Genomic DNA, 18,693 nt, shown 5'->3' on the forward strand with positions numbered 1-18,693 from the left:
TTCTCCATTCAGTCTTTTTCACTCTTCTAATCAGTTCTCAGCCTGCATGAGAGAACTTTTTTTTTTTTTTTTAACTACAGTAATTTCCTTAGGTGTTGCTTTGGTTTTATTTGTAGTTTTTCAGGTCTGGCTCTTTCCTCTGAACATAATTTTTATTAAAACAGTTTTATTCAATTGCAGGTGGAAAATGAGACTTTTAAAAATTTTTACTTTTTTTTCTGAACTTAAACCAAAAAAGAACATTTTCATATATATGGCAAAACACAGAGAGGATTTTCAAGGAAACTCAGTTTCATAGCAGTTGGTTTTTGTTTTCAAGAATGTAATAAGTTCTGCATATTACTTTGAAAATTGCCCTGCTTATTTGTAATCTTTCTGAATTTCCTTCTCTTTAGTGCATTTTTTAAAAAAAATGTTGCAGTGGCCCTCTTTTTGGGGAGCATCACTATGCTAACTTCCCCTTCTTTCCCAATATTGTGCCACCTCTTCTCTCTGCCCTCACTCCTACTCAAGAATTTCATGAAGAAAAAAAAGGCAGAAAGAAAAAAAAAATTCTTGTAATAACTAAGCATAGTCCAACAAAATGAATCCACAATAGTATTCGTGTCCAAAGATGAGTATCTCTGCAACTTGTCTCATCAGCCCTCTGTAAAGAGGTAGATAACCTGCTTTGTCACTGGTATTCTGGAGAAAGTATTAATCATTACATTGATTCGAATATGAAATTCTCCAAAAATTGTTTTTCTTTACAGTGAAATTCTTGTGTAAATCTGGTTCTGCTTTACTTTTCTCTTTCAGTATGTAATTTGGTCCATTGCAGGATTTTCTACACTTAACCCTTTTGCCATTTCTTATGGTAGAGTAATATTTCTTTACATTTATATATTACAGTTTGTTTACGCCTTCCCCAATTGTCTAAGAGGAATCTATGATACCCTCTTAAATTGTAGTTGGTTGTTCCCGCAATCCCTTTGTTAGAATCAGGAGGCTTGTTCTGCTGGTGACTGTTTCCCCCTGGTATTATTCTTCTCTTTTATCCTTATTTCCTTCTCCTTTCCCCCACCCCCATCTCAACTTGTTTTCCTGTTGAGTGTGCTGTATTTCCACATCAAGCTCTATGTGTTCAGCTCTCTTTTGTCAGTTTGAGAAAGATTGAGGTACATCTGATGCCCATTCCCCCCACTCCTTTCTCCATTTTTATAAATTCTCATGTATTACAGTTAGGAAAAATAGCAAGGACCTCCTTCTTCCTCCTACATTAATGTCTTCCTTCCTTTGCCTTCCCTCCTTTTCCCCTCTTCAAATCCTCAGAACAGAACCAATCCACCTTCTAAGACATCTGTCTTTCCTATTTAACTCCTTCATTACCCTTTGAAGACATTAAGGTTCTGAAGAGACCCAGTTTCTTCCCTATCCTACTAGAATATTAGCACGACATCGTCATAAAAAGTTTCTCATTGTTCAAATGAATTCACCTAATTTCTAGGTTTTTCTGGACTCTCTGGTATTTATTTGTATTTTAGAATTTCTCTTCATCTCTGGTTTGTTTTTTGTTTTTTTAATCAAATTTACAAATCCTCAGTTCTGTTAAAGATCTATTCTTTTGTAAAGAATTGTATTCAGTTTTTCAGATTATAATTTTGGTTGCTGGCCTTTCATTTTTGGCATTTTGGAAGATTGTATTCCAGGATCTCTTAGGTTTTTTGTTTGCTTTGGTTTTTTAAAAAATTCCCACATCCAATAGATTTGGACAATTTTCACTTGTGATTTCTTGAAATGTAGTGTCCAGACTTTTTTGAGGGGGAAGTAGGATATCATGGTTTTTGAAAAGATTTTAAAATATCTTTTCCTTGACTACAGAATTACTTGTTTTTAATGACAATATCTTTTTTTTTTCTCCAATCTTTTGATTTTGTTCATATATATATATATATATATATATAAAATTTATTTTTCACAGGATATGATTCTCTTTGTTCTAGTCTACGTTATAGGAATTCTATTTCTTATATAAAGTTTACAGCTTTCTCTTTTAGTCTGTGTTCTCTCCTCTCTTTTTTTCTTCTAGTATTTCTCCAAGAAAACCCAGAGTCATGAAGAGGCGGAAATGACTATGACGGAATGACAACTTTTATTTCATTCTTTTAACAGTTCATTTCTTCTAGGTATTCATGTAATATTACTTGTGGAAAATCCATCTTTCTTCCTTTGAGTATCTGCTTGCAATTATTATGGGGTTAGATTTGTAACAAATTTCTAAAAAAAATTTTTTTAAATTTTTAAAGATTTTTATTTTCAAAGCATATGCATGGATAATTTTTCAATATGACCCTTGCACAGCCTTGTGTTTCAAATTTTCCCTTCCTCACCCTCTCCCCTAGATGGCAAGCAATCCAGTGTATGTTATACATGTGAAACAATTTTTAATACTTGTCGGTGGTTTCTTTGATTTACTCATCTCTGTAGCTTTAGTTCCTAAATTGGGGTCTGTAACAGGTCTACTTTACTACTATGCTTGATATGGTATGAAGTTTAGGATTTTGCTGGAGTAATATGCAGGAGCTCAGCAGCCTGCCTCCTGTTCAGACAGCTATCTTGGCAGGATGTAAGTTTGTGTTCTACAAGGAACAGTACCTATTTGTTGTTTTTCTTTTTTCCCCCCCAGTATTACAAATGTGGTGCCCAGTTTGCACTTGTCACCTTGGGAACATTGAGTGCATACACTGCTTACACGATTGGAGTCACCCGGTGGAGGTAAGCTATCCCCCAGAAACCAGTTGGGATTTAGGGATATGTTCCCTTGGTGGAACAGATTGTTCATGGCTTTGCCCATTTTTGTTTTACAGAACTAAATTTAGAATAGACATGAACAAGGCAGATAATGATGCAGGTAATGCTGCCATAGACTCGCTGCTGAACTATGAAACTGTGAAGGTAATGCACTACGTGTTCTTTTTTCCACGTTTAACACTATTACTAAGACCTAATGCAAGTCATATACCTTCTCGATATGGTGTAGTATATCAATTGGGGATGGTGAAATAATCATTTTGATGAAAGTTGCCTCTTCCTTAGGGAGTGTCTTATTTTTAGTTGGGTGCCATATTAATATTTCACCTACTAAATGAATTTCTAAGTGATGAAAGTATGGTGACCAACTCGATTCAGAATGAAAACAGAGTTGGTTCTTTAGGCATCTTTCAAATGCTTTCTTCATGTTAAAAGGCCAGCATTTATGGCTTAGAAAGATCATGTTGAAAGTGTACCTATAACAACATGTAGGAATAACAAATAACAGTGTTTCAAGTTAGGCTTATAAAATGGGGGGATATATAGCATTGTTTTGTATGCATATAAAGTCAGAGATTGAGCCAGTGTCCCAAAGATTGCAGAATTGAATTTGCTGATTGATATGTCAGTTGGGTGCATATATGCTCTTTTTCAAAGTAATTATCCTTGTATATCCTGTAGTATTTTAATAATGAAAAGTATGAAGCACAGAGATATGATGGATTCTTGAAGTCTTATGAGGCAGCTTCACTCAAAAGCACTTCTACCCTGGCTATGCTCAACTTTGGACAAAATGCTATTTTCAGTGTTGGCCTAACAACAATAATGGTTCTTGCCAGTCAAGGAATTGTGGCAGGTAATGGATACCTTTACATTCTATCTTCTGCTTTTTACCTTTATGAACAAAAACAAAGAGAAGGGCTACACATGCTGTTGGTGACTGTGAAATGCTGAATATACTTGGGATATTTTTCTTGTTTGAAACAGTATATCTTCCTGATTAATGATGATGCTCGCTCCTCCCTCCCTCCCTCCCTCCCTTCCTTCCTTCCTTTCTTCCTTCTTTCACTCTACATTATAGAGGCATTGACTTCACTGTTAGTTGACCTTGTTGTTTATCTCTGTTGTGTATCTATAACATCAGGATCTTATGTGACATGGGTTTTTATGAACTACCAAAGTTTCTCTTTTATCCTGTTGGCTTGCCAAATTATAGAATTTGATAATTAGATCATAAGATTCAAAGTGGGCCATGGTCAAAACAAAGAAATCACTAATAATTTATTCTTTAAATGGGGCACAGTAAAATATAAGTGATGCTGTTTCTCTGAGTCTTGGATATCTTTCTCTGTGTTTCAGTTGCCCCATTTTCAAGTTTTCTTCCAAGTACTCTTCATTCCCATCATTTAATTTGTTTATTATAAACTTGATCATATGTTTACCATTACCAAACTTAAGTTTAAGTTATAAATAAAGCTAAGATTTAATCACTGATCCTTTAGTATCTTCTAATGTTCTTCTAGGCCCTGAATATGTGTTGCCAGCTTAATAATATACCAGGCAAAGCTGTGACTAAATTATGTCTTTTGGAGAAAAGGATTTTATTTCTCTCTTTGCTCTAATCTCTCCCATAATATGTTTCATTATATTTGAATGGTAAACTGTTTTTGTTTTCTACTTAACATATACAAAATTATCTGATAACTTCCATGAGGATGGCAACCCAGTCTTAATTATCTCTGTTTGTAAATGTCTACTATTATGCTAGGACAGGATCATATGCACATAATAAGGAGTTCATACGGTTGCTGGTAATATGAATAGGCCAGGAGTTTGCCGATTTACTATGTTTTGAAATATATTGTGGAACAATAGACATTAAATTTCTATCGGCTGGGCAAGTGCCATCTAAATTCATTTTTTCTTTTCTTCCTCTAAATTCTTTTTATTTCGAGGGACCCTTACTGTTGGAGATCTTGTAATGGTGAATGGGCTGCTTTTTCAGCTTTCGCTACCTCTGAACTTTCTGGGAACTGTATACCGAGAGACTAGACAAGCACTCATCGATATGAACACTCTGTTTACACTACTCAAGGTAGACACACAAATTAAAGTAAGTACTTTATTCTTTTTAAGTGTTTAAGTCTCATCCCATGAATAGAATTATACTAGGGAAATCATCTTCTTTCACTGGCTGAGCTAATTTCTTCTTTGCCAGATGTGTTAATTTGACTGTGTAGTAGCCGTTTCTTTCATATGGGGAAGGAACTTTATGCAAAGGGACTTGCTTGGGGTTCATTTTGTTTATCTTGACTTGAGTATTTTTATTATGCACTTGGTTTTCTTTTGTTTATGATGAATGATGCAGAATTTGTGATGGAAAAAAGTTGCTTAGAAACAGTGTTCAAAGAGGAATTTTTCTGCCCTTTAATGGAGACGAGAATGGGAGGAAGGGTGGAAGAGAGGCTTCTAAAAGCCTCTCTCTCCCTCTTCCTCTTTTCTTTCCCCATTATTTTCTCTTTTTAGCTGTGTGAAATAGAAATTTTTTTTTCATAGTTAGATGCTAAGCTGTGGGTAAAGTGGTGTGTTGTTTTTTTTTTTTTTTCTCTTTCCTACTAGGACAAAGAGATGGCACTTCCCCTTCAGATTACACCACAGACAGCTTCGGTGGCCTTTGATAATGTGCATTTTGAATACATTGCGGGTCAGAAAGTCCTGAATGGAGTATCATTTGAAGTCCCCGCAGGAAAGAAAGTGGCCATTGTAGGAGGTAGTGGGTCAGGGTGGGTACTTTAGAAAATTCTGCATCATTGATTTCCCAACGTGACTTGTTTTCTCCCCATAACATCATTATAGTCACTCGGAAAATGTCTGCCTGATGCCAATTGGATTTAAACTATCTCCCCTTTTATGTTTCTTTCCCAATTTCAGAAAAAGCACAATAGTGAGATTACTATTTCGGTTTTTTGAGCCCCAGAATGGTAACATTTATATTGCTGGTCAGAATATACAAGATGTCAGCTTGGAGAGCCTAAGGAAATCTGTGGGAGTGGTGCCTCAGGTACTTTTTTCCTTTTAAATGTGTTCTTTGCTTATATTCGTCATAAAGAGAAAAAAACAAGATGCTATTGTGTGAACAAATGTTCTGCAGCAGTCAGTGTGGAGAAAACTGAGTGTCCTAAGGTACTTGGAACTGTTAAGCACATAGAGGTCAAATTTCATGGACAAAACAAGAATGAAAACCAAAAGCGAGCTGTAAAGATTTCCAAACTCAAAAATTTAAAAACAGATTTTAAAAATTGTTTTTACATGTAATTGGGGGAAAATAAAATATTAAATGAACAAAAAAAAAAAAAAAAAAAAAAAAAAAAAGCAAAAAACAAAAAAAAAAGATTTCCAAGTCCCAACCAAATGGCATGATTTATTTGGAACAGTTATAGACATAATGAAAATCTAGGACATCCAGATAATTTGGCAGCTACCACTTTGTGCTTTTCAATGTAAGAAAATAATTACTTTTGTAGAGAATTAAGTTAGAAAAGCAATAGCCCATGTTCTTATCTTGAGCAAGACTTTCTACCTCTCTGAGCCTCAGTTTCTTATCTGTAAAATGAGAGGCTTGGACCAGATGATCCCAACTCTAAATCTATGATCATGTGACTTCACCTCTTTCCCTATGAATACACATTGAAGTCCATTGGTAAGACAGGGAGATGTGCTTGTTTGTAAAAGCAGTAGAAAAGAGTTCTTTTCATTTCTCTTTATCAAGGAAGAATTCATAGTGAAGGTAAAAGCCTAAGATCCTGACCAAACAAGAAAGAGGGTAACCTCATGGGGATTAGGCAACTCTTTTTTTCCAAGCCCACCAAATTCCAAGAAAAAGTAGAATCAGAAGAAGAAGAGCAATATAATTTTAAATCTTGGATATATCTTGAAGGCTTGGATAATGGTATTGCTGAATTGTTCCCTTCCCCGATTTTAAAACTTCATTATAAAGGATGACTATAATATATCTGAAAAAGTGGGTTATGTAAAAATAAAAGATATCAATAAAATTTTTGAAAACATTTTAAATCTTAGAAACCAAAAGGAGCGATGATATTAATTTACAGTTTTTGAAGATGCTAAGTCAAAAGATTTGTAATTTTGTCAGTGTGTGGGCTTCATCCACTGACACAAATCAAATTGCCTCAGTGATTTAGGAGACAGTCTTCATTAGTTGCTGTGGCCAAAAATAAGTCTTATCATTTGATTGGCTGGCCTTTTGGTAAAGAATTTCTCTGTATGTTACTAGGTTTTCAGATGACAAATAGATAATCCATCACCATGCCCATGTCTGAAACCTTTCCAACTTGATAGAACCTCCCATAGCATGCATGTGTTTGCTGGCAAAACCTTTAGAGAATTTAGGACCATCAATATGTCATGATGAGGTACTGAAATGGGATTTTGGTGGAAAGCAGTATGGCGATGACTCTTACATTATAGATGATAAGCTTTTAAAATCGAAGGATTCTTATCTTGGATAAATCACTTAACATATGTGAGTCTCTGGTTTTTTCCCCATACACTTCAGATCTTATTGTTGTTTAGGACTCTACAAGGATTTTAATTCGAGGGTCTTGAGGAAAATATATATATTTAGTGTGTCTAGAACTCAAATTCTTTGGAGATAATAGCTTCTATTTTATTTAACACTTGGCACTTTCCTCACAGCAACTTTTGGAGGTGTGAAGGAGCTGGAGGAGCATTATTCTCGTTTTGTAAATGAAAAAATGAAGTATAGAGTGATGAACCAGGCTTAGTTGGACCTCAGGCCGTAAGCTTCTGGGTCTCTGGGTCAGATGTTCATCCCATTCCAGTGTGAGCATTAATTATGACAGCATGAGAGGTGTGAATATTAATAGCAGAATTACAATTTTAAATACCTAAAACCAGGTATTTAGGGGGATGATGATGCCCAGGAAGACTGTAACACTTCTCAGGTTGTTATTGTTTAGACACAATAATAGGAAGATTGTGGTTCTGCTTGTTTGGTCATAGCCTTCCAGCCTTTGGGAGATGAAAAAGAATTTAGAATATATAAGAGTAGATACTTGCCTTTTTAAAGTAAAACAATTTTAGGCTATCTCAGTTATCTATATTGAAGCATCTAATAAAGACTTTCTATAGTTCATCATTCAAAAAATTTTTTATAGCTTGTCTGAGATCTACCAGATAGAATTTTCTTCTCCAACAGGTAGTGCAAACATCCCAAAAGAACAGTCCAATGGTTCGCTATTATTTTCTATGTTTTGAGTACTTAAATGCCATATATTTCTTAACCTTTTTTTCCATATTTGTCCTAGGATGCTGTTCTCTTCCATAACACCATCTATTACAACCTCTTATATGGAAACATGAATGCTTCAGCTGAGGAAGTTTATGCAGTAGCAAAATTGGCTGGAATCCACGATGCTATTCTTCGGATGCCTCATGGATATAACACACAAGTTGGGGAACGGGGGCTCAAGCTTTCTGGTAACTTTCTGTTCTTTAGATTCTCTTTATGTCAGTGCTGTCATCGTTACCCTCCTTGCCCCCCTGCCTCCTTACTGCACAAAACAAAATCATCCAACCCCGATCTTTAATTGGCTCTTTGGTGGTTAATATGACTGGGTTCAAAACAAGAATTTAGGTCACTCTCACCTCCCCGTCCAAAAAACACAAAACCAACACTAATTAACTTGACATTTTAAAAAAGTTAGATATCTGTGTTCTTCATAACTGTCTTGCCCTTACCTCTCTCCCTCCTCCCCCCTCCTCTTGCCATGAGTCAGTTAATGATATGATCCTGTCATTACCTCTTAATTGACCTATAAACTACATAATCAGTAAGGGAAAGCTGAGCTTGTTATTTGCCTGAGAGAGTAGAGGGGAAGAGAAGGATGATCAGATGGAAAACATTGCATTTGTCATCATGGTCCGGGCAGCCTCTGTGCTTAGAAGTAGCCCACTGGAAATGCCATTGCCACCGGAGCCCTTGTGAAAGACCTGGAGCTAGTAGAAACTCTCAGAGCTCAGAAGCGGAGAAGAGTAAGGAGCCGAAGAAACCAGAAGCAGGTTCCCTAGATAGGCTTGTCTCCCTAGGTCACAGTCCCATCATGTCCCACATTGGGGTTTTTTTTTTGGTTTTTGGTGGGTTTTTTATTAATTTTATAATTATAACTTTTTTTTTTTTTTTTTTTGTGACAGTATATATGCATGGGTAATTTTTTACAACATTATCCCTTGCACTTACTTCTTTTCCGAATTTTTCCCCTCCTTCCCTTCACCCCCTCCCCTAGATGGCAGGCAGTCCCATACATGTCAAATATGTTATAGCATATCCTAGATACAATATATGTGTGCAGAATCGAATTTCTTGTTGCACAGAAAGAATTGGATTCAGAAGGCAAAGATAACCTGGGACAAAAAACAAAAATACAAACAGTTTCGTGTCCCACATTTGTTATACAGCTGGAACTTAGGCACAGCTGGAACTTAGGCTGCAGAGCCATGTTGTTTCATAAGCAGCCTCCTAAAATACAAATTTTAAAAAATGAAACATCTCATTCAAACATTAAATACTTCCATTTTTATTGTTGTTATCTCTATTTTGCAAATGAAGAAGTAGTCTCATGGAAGTAGATTGTTTTCTTTCTGACACCTAAACAATCAACCTCCACGAGACTGTTTCTTCATTTGCACATAGTATTCACGGAGTGTGGGTTTTGATTGAGTAGCAAGAGCTGAGTATATAGAAGGGGAAAGGGGAGGTAGATAAATGGGGACTATTATGCCCTTTAAGGAACAAATTATGCATAAGGCAGACTTGAGAAAGGTTATTGTAGTTGGAGACTTAAGCCAGCAAGAGCCACTGAGGGAGGGAGGTGAGTTCCAGAGATAAAATCCATTTCTTTCCAGATTTTGCCTTAGAGATATGATTATACACCCAGGAACAGGGGAGAAGACTTTTCTTTTCCTAGCTTTCTTCCTTTGCCACATGGCCTCTTGCTCCTAAGACCCAGAGCTAAAGTTAGTGTTGTGTTACAAAGGATTGGGGTGTCTGAAGTTGTCAGAAATCCTAGTAGAACAGCCTGTCACAGCCTCTTCATTTTACAGAGGAGAAAACTGGGGCCCAGAGAGGGACGTGATTTGCTTATAGTCATGCGATGAACCAGTGGCAAAACTCCGGCTCCCTGGCTCTAAATCTCCTACTGATCCTTCTCAGGGTTTTTTGCTGCTTCTTCATTCATATCATGCCTGCTAACTGTGGGTTGCCTCCAAGGATCTGTCCTGGGCCCTCATCTCTTCTCCCCCTGTGCTATCTCACTTGTTATTCTCAGCAGTTTCCTTGGATTCCATTAGTTTGCTGCCGAGACTTCTCAGATTGGTAGCGTTGTCTCTCCTAAGCTACAGTCCTGTATCACCAACTGCCTTTTGAGCATCATCAGTTCAACGTGTCCACAGTAAGGCCCATTATCATTTCCCCAAAGTTTCTCCTCTTCCAAACTTCTTCCCTGTTACTGTTGAGGGCACTGTCATCCTCCCAATCCCCCAGACTCTTTCCATCTCAATGTCATCTTGACTCCACACCTTCAATTCATTATTGCCTCTACCTCGGCACTTTTTGCCTTGGACTATGGCAGTAGCTGGCTAATCAGTCTCCTTGCCCTATGTCTCTTCCTATTCCACACCATCCTTTCTGTTACCTCTAAAATTAAATATAAAGTTATTTGTTCTTTAGCAAAAGCAGTGATTAGAGGAAAATGTATATCTCTAAATACTTGCAACAATAATTTATGACTTGTCCCTTTTCTACCTTTCCATTCTTCTTACACTTTACCTACACTCACCCTTCCTGCCCAACTCTACGGTCTTCTGACTATTCCTTCTGTAGGGCATTAGATTTTGTTTCTCCATCTCTTTGCACTTTACGTTGCCTGTAATGCTCATTACCCTTCCCCTGTCCCCCCTTTCCCAGGCTTTCTTCACCGCTCAAGCTACGCCTTCTACATGAGAGCTTTTCCAGTACATTGTCTCTGCCCCCACCCTATTAGTGCCTTCCCCTCTAAGGTTTCTTTGCATCTATACCTCGTGTGTCCCTAGTACACATGTACTCATTAGAATGTGACCTCTTTAAGGGTAGGTTTGGGGATTTGGTATTTTTCTGACACCTAAACAATTTTATCTTTTTCACCTTAGAAGTTACTCGTTGTAAAGTTAGGTGTATCCCTTTAGGGTGTGGAATTCCTCGCACTTAGCACAGGGTCTGGCACAGAGTGAGTGCTTACTTAATAAAATGCTTGTTGAGTGACTGTTCGTACCACGCTATTGCAGTATAGATTAAGCTTTGTGGACTATGTAGGAAACCTCATCACCATTTATAGCACTATTTCCATAAAGACAATGTGAACCAATATCCAAATAGGCAGCTTCAAAAATGAAATTTTCAAACACAATCTGTTCCTTAAGTTGGAGAATCTCTATGTATATCTATACGTTTATGTGTATATGCACACATATGAGAGAGATGGATGTGGATTTTTTTTTTTCTTGTCTGTGTTAGAGAATTTTGGATTCTGAACCTGTTGACTGGGTTGCACTTTGCCTAAAATAAGCATTTTCATTTTCTTAAATATAGATTGTCTGGCATTTGGCAGGTGCCTTTTTGGTCTCATTTTGAAGTTAGTTTTTATTGATAATCTTTGTTTTTAGATCATCAATGTTTCCTCTTTATCCCTCCCCCTTCCCAGAGAACCATCCCTTATAATAAAAAATCAATAGGAGGAGAAAAAAGAGTTCAACAAAACCAAGCAATACTTAAAGAAACCTGATATTATATATGCAACAGCTATAGTCTTCCCCAAATCTTCTCTCTTCCCCCCCCCCCCCCATTTCAGGGAATTGGTTCTAGGAGAATGAGGGTGGTACTGTACAGTCATCTGCTTAGCTTGGGTATTCCAAAGATCATTGGTGTGATCGCAGCCTTTCCCTGTCTTAGGCTTTATGAGTTGTTGAAGGAGAAAAACTTCATCATGCAGTAGCCAGCCTTCTGGTAATGAGCCTCACACATAACAGCCATATAGTCTATAGTCTCAGTATCTGAACTGCACTGGCTCTGTTTGCAGAAACCCAAAGTTAGTCTCTCCATCACAGTGAGGCACACAGTAGAATATTAGTGGAAGGAGCATCAAAGATATCTGTGTGTAGCATTGCCAACTTTCTTATATTGTTTTTTTTTTTTTTTCCCCATTAGTATACTGCTACCTTACAATTATTCTAAAGTTTCTTGAATATCACAATTCTGGACAAAAAGCATAAAACCATGTCCTTTTCCATGCCATTGGACATCTAGTAGGCCTTAATGCAACTCAGACAAATTCACCCTTCTGTTTTTTTGGAGAAATAGGAATCTATACTTTTGTCCTTCCTAGGCTCATAGAATCTTAATAGTTGAAAAGAGCGTAAAAATGGGAATTTGTTGTAAATGGTCTCTAAGGTTTTTTCAGGCGCTGACATCCTATGATTCTAGGTTATTTCGTTAGGCCTTCCAAGCAAGGCAAGAGTTCCCTCTAGCCTTTGTTTGAGTGTTTCCATTGAGGAGGAGATTAATTTAAGACTTAGAAAAACTAACTTAATGAAGAGAAGGGTTTCAGGAGAGAAGGAGCCTTGGAAACAGTGATAATGGAATAAGGAGCTTCCCCCCCCCCCCCTTTCTCCCGAGAGAAGAGAAAGCTAGGCTCTAAGAGGAAAATGAATTGAAGGATTCATGGAGTAGTCAGAATATGGCTGCCACAAAGAATTCTGGAGAAGGGTTCAAGCTAGCACATGGGCTAGCCCATGAGACATTCGACAAGGAATCTAGCAACAGATAGGGAAATTCAGCCATCTTATAGAATGTGTTTTTGTGGTTTACAGTATGTGATGGCCTAAGTGGGGACTGCCCTCATTTAGCTACTCTGGTTGGTTATCCTCAGGTAGTCTCAGGCTGTGATCAGGTGTTGTGATTGGAACAAAATGAATAGATGGTAAGTTGTAAAAGAACTTGTTAGGAACTTACTCTAGAAATTTTTCTGTGGAATACTTCCTAGCATTAATACACTTTCAGACCACTCTCTTTTCCCACCTGTACTTCCATCTTTGACCTAATCAGAATGTTGGCCCTTCTCTCTTAAAAGAAAAAATTAGTAAATTCACTTAGTACGCTGTACATAGGCAGGAAGGTATACTAGTATGATATAGTGGAAATAGTCTTGGGCCAATAGTCAGGAGATGAGCATTGTAGCCCTGGCCTTGTAATAAGTAGTTCTGTAACTAAGCAATTCATTTTCTGAATCAGAATTTTCTTCTATCGTCTGTGAAATGAGAAGGTTGGATCTCCCTTCCACATTTCCAAAAATGTGATTCTATATCCATTGTCAATTTCTAAAGGGATGGCTAGGAATGCTCAATAGAGTTCTCTCATCTTTAAGGATATTGTGAAAAATAGCCTTCTCTTATAAAGACTACTTTGCATTATTTCCAGAAACGGAAATGAACCTGTAGCTCGTTGTTCTGACAATTTTATATATATATATATATTATATAATATTATATTAATTATATTATGATTGTCAATTATACCTTAAAACATTAAAGTTCCAAATTCCAAATTTTATTTTTTTGAAATTCTAGGTATCCTACTTAATCTATTCCCTGTTTGTCAATTCTTTATCCCTAGCATGTTCTTATAATATATTCAAGGGTTTCTCCTGTAATGTAAAAAGTACCATATAATGGACATATTTCTGGGAATACTGCCACTGGTTATTTTGTGGCTGCCAGTACGACACTTAAGCTGTTCATCTGTTTGTTATTCTATCATTGTAATCTAAAATCAAAGTTGTAATCTCCTTTCCCTACTTTCTTACTTATTTGTTGGAACAGAAAATCCCATCTTAAAATTTCCATTCCTGCGAATTGAGATACTCCCTAAGTGCCTCACACTTACAACTTACATTCTGTAACTAAAAATGAGCAGTGCTGCTAAATTCAGGAGGGCTGGGAAATGTTGAGGTTATCACCTGGTGATGGATAGAAAAACTGGGGCTGTGGTCTATGTATTCCTTACCCCATCCTGAAAGGTGTTTTTGGTTTTTGTTGTGTTTTGCCAGGTGGAGAAAAGCAGCGAGTAGCGATCGCCAGGGCCATTTTGAAGAACCCCCCTGTCATTCTCTATGACGAGGCTACGTCATCATTAGACTCTATTACCGAGGAGGTAAATCAGGGGGACGGAAAGACTTACTTCGTACCGGTTCTTTACCTTTTTCCCCTTAGAAGTTACTCTCTATAAAGTTAGCTCTCTCCCTTTAGGGTTTTGAGCTCACTCTTGTCTAAGTGGTCAGTAGGAGGTGCCATTGAGCAGAGTTAAGGCAGGCCTTTTTTTCTTGAGCTGGTCTCCAGATCTCCAAGTTGTATCGAGCCAGACACAGGAATGTCAAGTCCATTTGCAAACTTGTCTCCAGTTGAAACTGTGTGACACCCAGTGCTGCAGCCCTAACCCTGCCTCACCCAAAGCTGTTGGAATCGCCTCAGATGCTTACTGAGGCAGAAGCCTCTTGTCCATCTCATATGGAGGTGTCTGGTTGCCACTTAACACTCATTAAAATAAGTCATGTAAATGCTTGTGACATGCTGCATGCCAGAAAGTCTCTTGCTCATCATAGAGCAACTCACTAAGATGCAAGTCAGGTACACGGTAACCTGCAGTGCTGCTATCAATTTATATTCATTTCACAGGGAGGGCTGTGAAACATCAGGATGTTGTGACACCAATGTCATGACACTACCACGGCAACTGCATCAGCCTTCATAACCACATCCTTGCATTAAATACAAAAGTCTCAGCAGCAACAGTAATTTCATGAACTAATCTCCTTATCTAGAACTGAAAATAGGTGAATGTTGTTTTGCAAATTGTCCCCACTTGTCTGGCTTCTTATTTAATATACATGGGAACATCTGGTGTTAAGGGATAGAGCAAGCTACTGGTCCCATTGGCTAACCGTGTTTTGACAGGGTTTTGGATAGGAGGTCAATTTTCAGTGGACAAAATTGGATCCACGGTTTACCTGAATTGGTTTCGTCATAGGATATGTTTTTAAACCCAGGCTTCTGTTATGCCTTTCAAGTGACCCCTGATCAACCCATGTCATCTGCCCCGGTATTCACTCATTTTCAGTCACATCTGATTCTCTGTGACCCTACTTGAGGTTTTCTTGGTTAGAGATATCAGAGTGGCTTGCCATTTCCTTCTCCAGCTCATTTGAGGAAACTGAGGCAGACAGGATGAATTCACTTACTTGTCCAGGATCACACAGCTAGTAAGGTCTGAGGCCAGATTTGAACTCAGCCCAGTGCTCTATTCTGCACTACCTAGGTACTCTGTTAGCTATCTACAAAGCATAATATGAAAAGTACCCAGAGTTCTCTACCTAGATGAATATATCTCCTCTCAATTACTCTGAAATTCTCACCATTAAGTCATTGCTGCTGTTGAAAGCCCCTGTTAAAAGGTCGATGATGGTATTTGAGAAGGGAGGAATGTTAAATCTCTCAGGTGACATAGTGGATAGTGTGCTGGTGACCTGAGTATGAATCTCACCTCAATGAGGAGCCACTTGACTACATAGAGCCTCAGTTTCCTCATCTGTGAACTTCAGATACTACTCATACTGCTTGCCTCAGTGCATATTTACAGGCCTTAAAATGCTAGGTGTGCAAGAGGCATGATTAGCAAGTGAGCAGACTGAAGGAATATTATAACTCAGTGAAGAACCCTGAACACTCTGGGGACTAAGGATGCCAGGGCAGTGACGTAAAACACAAGACATGTCACTAAAAGCATATTGCTTTCACTCCTTCCCATTTCTTCCCCACTATCTGCCAGCATCGTTTTATCCTTGATTTGCAGTTCTAGGCTTTTTTGTGTTGCCTCTACTGTCAGAATGAACACTCCTTTCTCTGAGTAGCCACCTAGAGTAGGCCTGAATTTATAATGTGTAATATATTTCTTGGGGTTCTTGGGGGCCATATATCTGGAAGGTATTTTTCCTGTTTGCCTTTACTTTGCCATATTTAGAGTAAGTGTGCCAAACACAGGTGACTTTCTCTACAACACAGCTGTGCTTGAAAAACAGAAGCTATCAGTGTATTTTCTTTTATTTCTTTTTTTTTTTTTTTTTCCTGAGGCAATTGGGGTTAAGTGACTTGCCCAGGGCCACACAGCTAGGAAGTGTTACCTGTCTGAGGCCGAATTTGAACTCAGGTCCTCCTGACTTCAGGGCCAGTGCTCTATCCATTGTGCCATCTAGCTGCCCTATAAGTATATTTTCTAAAAAGATCAAGTCATCATAATGGTTTGAACTTGTGTTTAAAAAGACAAAAAAAAAAAAAAAAAAAAAAAGACAAAATCAAAAAACCACCACCAGAATGTCCTAGTCTCCATTCCTACTGGTGCTTAGTTCAGGGTCATGGAAATCATTTTCTCCCGTCCAGGCCCCACCCTCACTCCCAGCCCCCTTCCTTTTTGGCTTTTTTGTGCAGTGTCCTTTGGGTCACACTTCCCTTTTTTCTCTTCTTCTCATTGACTAGATGAGAAAAAGACAGAGAGACAGGATGTTTATCATCAATGTTTTATCATCAGTTGCCAGTTGACCCAAGATTTCTCTTAAATATAGCAACTCTCTTTCTGTCTAGTATCTTTGGTACCCACATCCTTTTATGAACAATGTTACCTGCCTTGAATCTTTGGAGTTATTGTCATCTTCAAGATTGGGCCTCTTTTCTTCTTTTATGTGATTACTCTTATCCACAGATTAGTTGAGACATTCGTCATTTTTCTAAGTTGTTAAATATTAAATTGCAGTATTAAATGCTTGGACTGACCATCTTTTAGAAAATATATAAGGGATGTATGTGTGTGTATATTTGTGAGACAGACAGACATAAACACACACACACACACACACACACACACACACACACACACACACACACACACACACTCTCTGTTTACCTAATCTTTAAATCTTCTTTCTCTTTTCCATTTCCAAATTTACAGAATATCCTCAGTGCCATGAGGGACATGGTGAAACATAGAACATCTATTTTCATCGCACACAGATTATCAACAGTGATTGATGCAGATGAAATCATTGTCCTGGATCAGGTGAGAGATTATTACTTTCCAAAGTTTAGTCATCTGCGAACGTTTGGATTTGTTTTAATGGTGAGGTATAAGCTAAAAATAATTCTAGTAGACTATGTGAAATTCATAAGATGAGAGATTTAGAGCTAGAAGGGATCTTTGAGATCATTCAACCCATTCTCTTCATTTTGTTTTAAGATGAGAAACCTGAGGCCCAGAGAAACTAAGGTACTTGGGCAGTATCACATGAGTAGGAAGTAGCAGAGTTGGAACTGGAGCCCAGCTCCTCTGATGCCACATCCAAGGCTCTCTCCACCATAACAAGCTGCCTCTCAGTACCTTCCTTGGGATTGAACCAGGACAAAATTCCATTTTGAGAGGTCTTCTTTTGGCAGTAAATCAAGTGCCAGAAGCATTTCCTTTTTTTTGATGTGGCCTTGGGATCGTTTGAACTGTGTACTCCTTTCTTACATTGACAGTCCCTAATGTTTTTGTAATGGCACCCAGAAAAGAAAACAACATGAGGACTCGTTGTGTGTCGAGGTATTGAAGGCAGAAATGACAACAGGACAGCATTAAATGCAGGCATGATAGAAGCATTTTTCACAGGGAATGTGTTATAATGATTTCCTCTTCAGCTTTAAGTGAAATCTGCTGCTGAGCATTTGGCATTTTTGCCATGTTACATATTTTCCTTAGACCCTTGATGTCCCAAAAGAAAATTACCCCTCTTGTAGCACGATCATTTTCAAACCTAGCCATTGTAAGGGAAAGGAAGGAAAAGTGACAGCATGTTTCATTTCCTTTGAGAGAGTTGCTCTAAGATTGTGCCATCTAATTGTGCTGAAAATCAGCATAAGACTGTTGTGATTGGTGACCTTTGGAAATTATTATCATTTCTCTTGTCTCCTTCTTCCCGAGTAACAAGTAAATGGAGGAAGGGAAGGGGAAAAAAACCTTACTATTGGACTATTTCTACCATTACTCACTTTCTCTCTTCCATTTCAGCTTTTTTTTTAATGGTTATTTTCCCCTTATATCAAACAAATAAACCCATCAATTCCCTATAATTTTCAAAGCTGGAGTACAGATAGAGGACGCATTCTTGCTCACCTTTTATATATCAAATTACTTGGTGGGGTCCATAGGCCACTGTGGTTTATTCACATCAATATAATGTCCTGTGAAGCATTCAGTTGCATGATATGTATATACAATCAATTTCCGTTATCTGTGCACCTGAGACCTTAGATCCTTTTATTGGTTTGATCCTAACAGTATTATCATTCATTACAAAATGGACTCTTTTCCTGTCCCCAGTTTGGGGTTATGTGGTCTATTAGGTGATGTGTACTAGAATGTTTTAAATTAAAAATTTGAAAAATATCCCTTTGGTATTACTGCTACTTAAGTAACACTAATATCGTCCACTACATGTTGCCTTTATTAAATATTCTTGTGGTGTGCATTCATGTGGTTATCGCCTTTCTTACACATATCATGTTGGTGTGGATTAGCAGGTTTAGGCTTACCCTCCAGTTTGCCCCTTTGAGGCAGTTTTTCACAAATCAGAAGTAGTTTGTTAATAGTAGGGTTAAGACTAAAATAATCTGCTGACCTTCTTGAGTTGAAATGGCTGAAAAAAAACCCCTCACTTGGCAAAGCAGCCTAACCAGAGAGCAAACCAAACT

At 37.8% G+C, this 18,693-nt stretch overlaps 1 protein-coding gene across 1 annotated transcript in view; it reads left to right on the forward strand.

Annotated features, from left to right (window-relative positions):
* Positions 1-18,693, forward strand: part of ABCB7 (ATP binding cassette subfamily B member 7) — a 112,487-nt gene that overhangs the window by 83,646 nt on the left and 10,148 nt on the right. Inside the window, exons 7-15 of the mRNA XM_074277262.1 lie at positions 2,666-2,754; positions 2,847-2,934; positions 3,472-3,646; positions 4,746-4,903; positions 5,410-5,573; positions 5,722-5,851; positions 8,139-8,310; positions 13,968-14,071; positions 16,916-17,023. Coding sequence (XP_074133363.1) covers positions 2,666-2,754; positions 2,847-2,934; positions 3,472-3,646; positions 4,746-4,903; positions 5,410-5,573; positions 5,722-5,851; positions 8,139-8,310; positions 13,968-14,071; positions 16,916-17,023 — 1,188 coding nt within the window. The remainder of the gene's footprint in view (positions 1-2,665; positions 2,755-2,846; positions 2,935-3,471; positions 3,647-4,745; positions 4,904-5,409; positions 5,574-5,721; positions 5,852-8,138; positions 8,311-13,967; positions 14,072-16,915; positions 17,024-18,693) is intronic.

The sequence above is a fragment of the Sminthopsis crassicaudata genome, chromosome X, assembly GCF_048593235.1.
Source record: "Sminthopsis crassicaudata isolate SCR6 chromosome X, ASM4859323v1, whole genome shotgun sequence".
In the NCBI taxonomy this organism is placed as follows: Eukaryota; Metazoa; Chordata; class Mammalia; order Dasyuromorphia; family Dasyuridae; genus Sminthopsis; species Sminthopsis crassicaudata.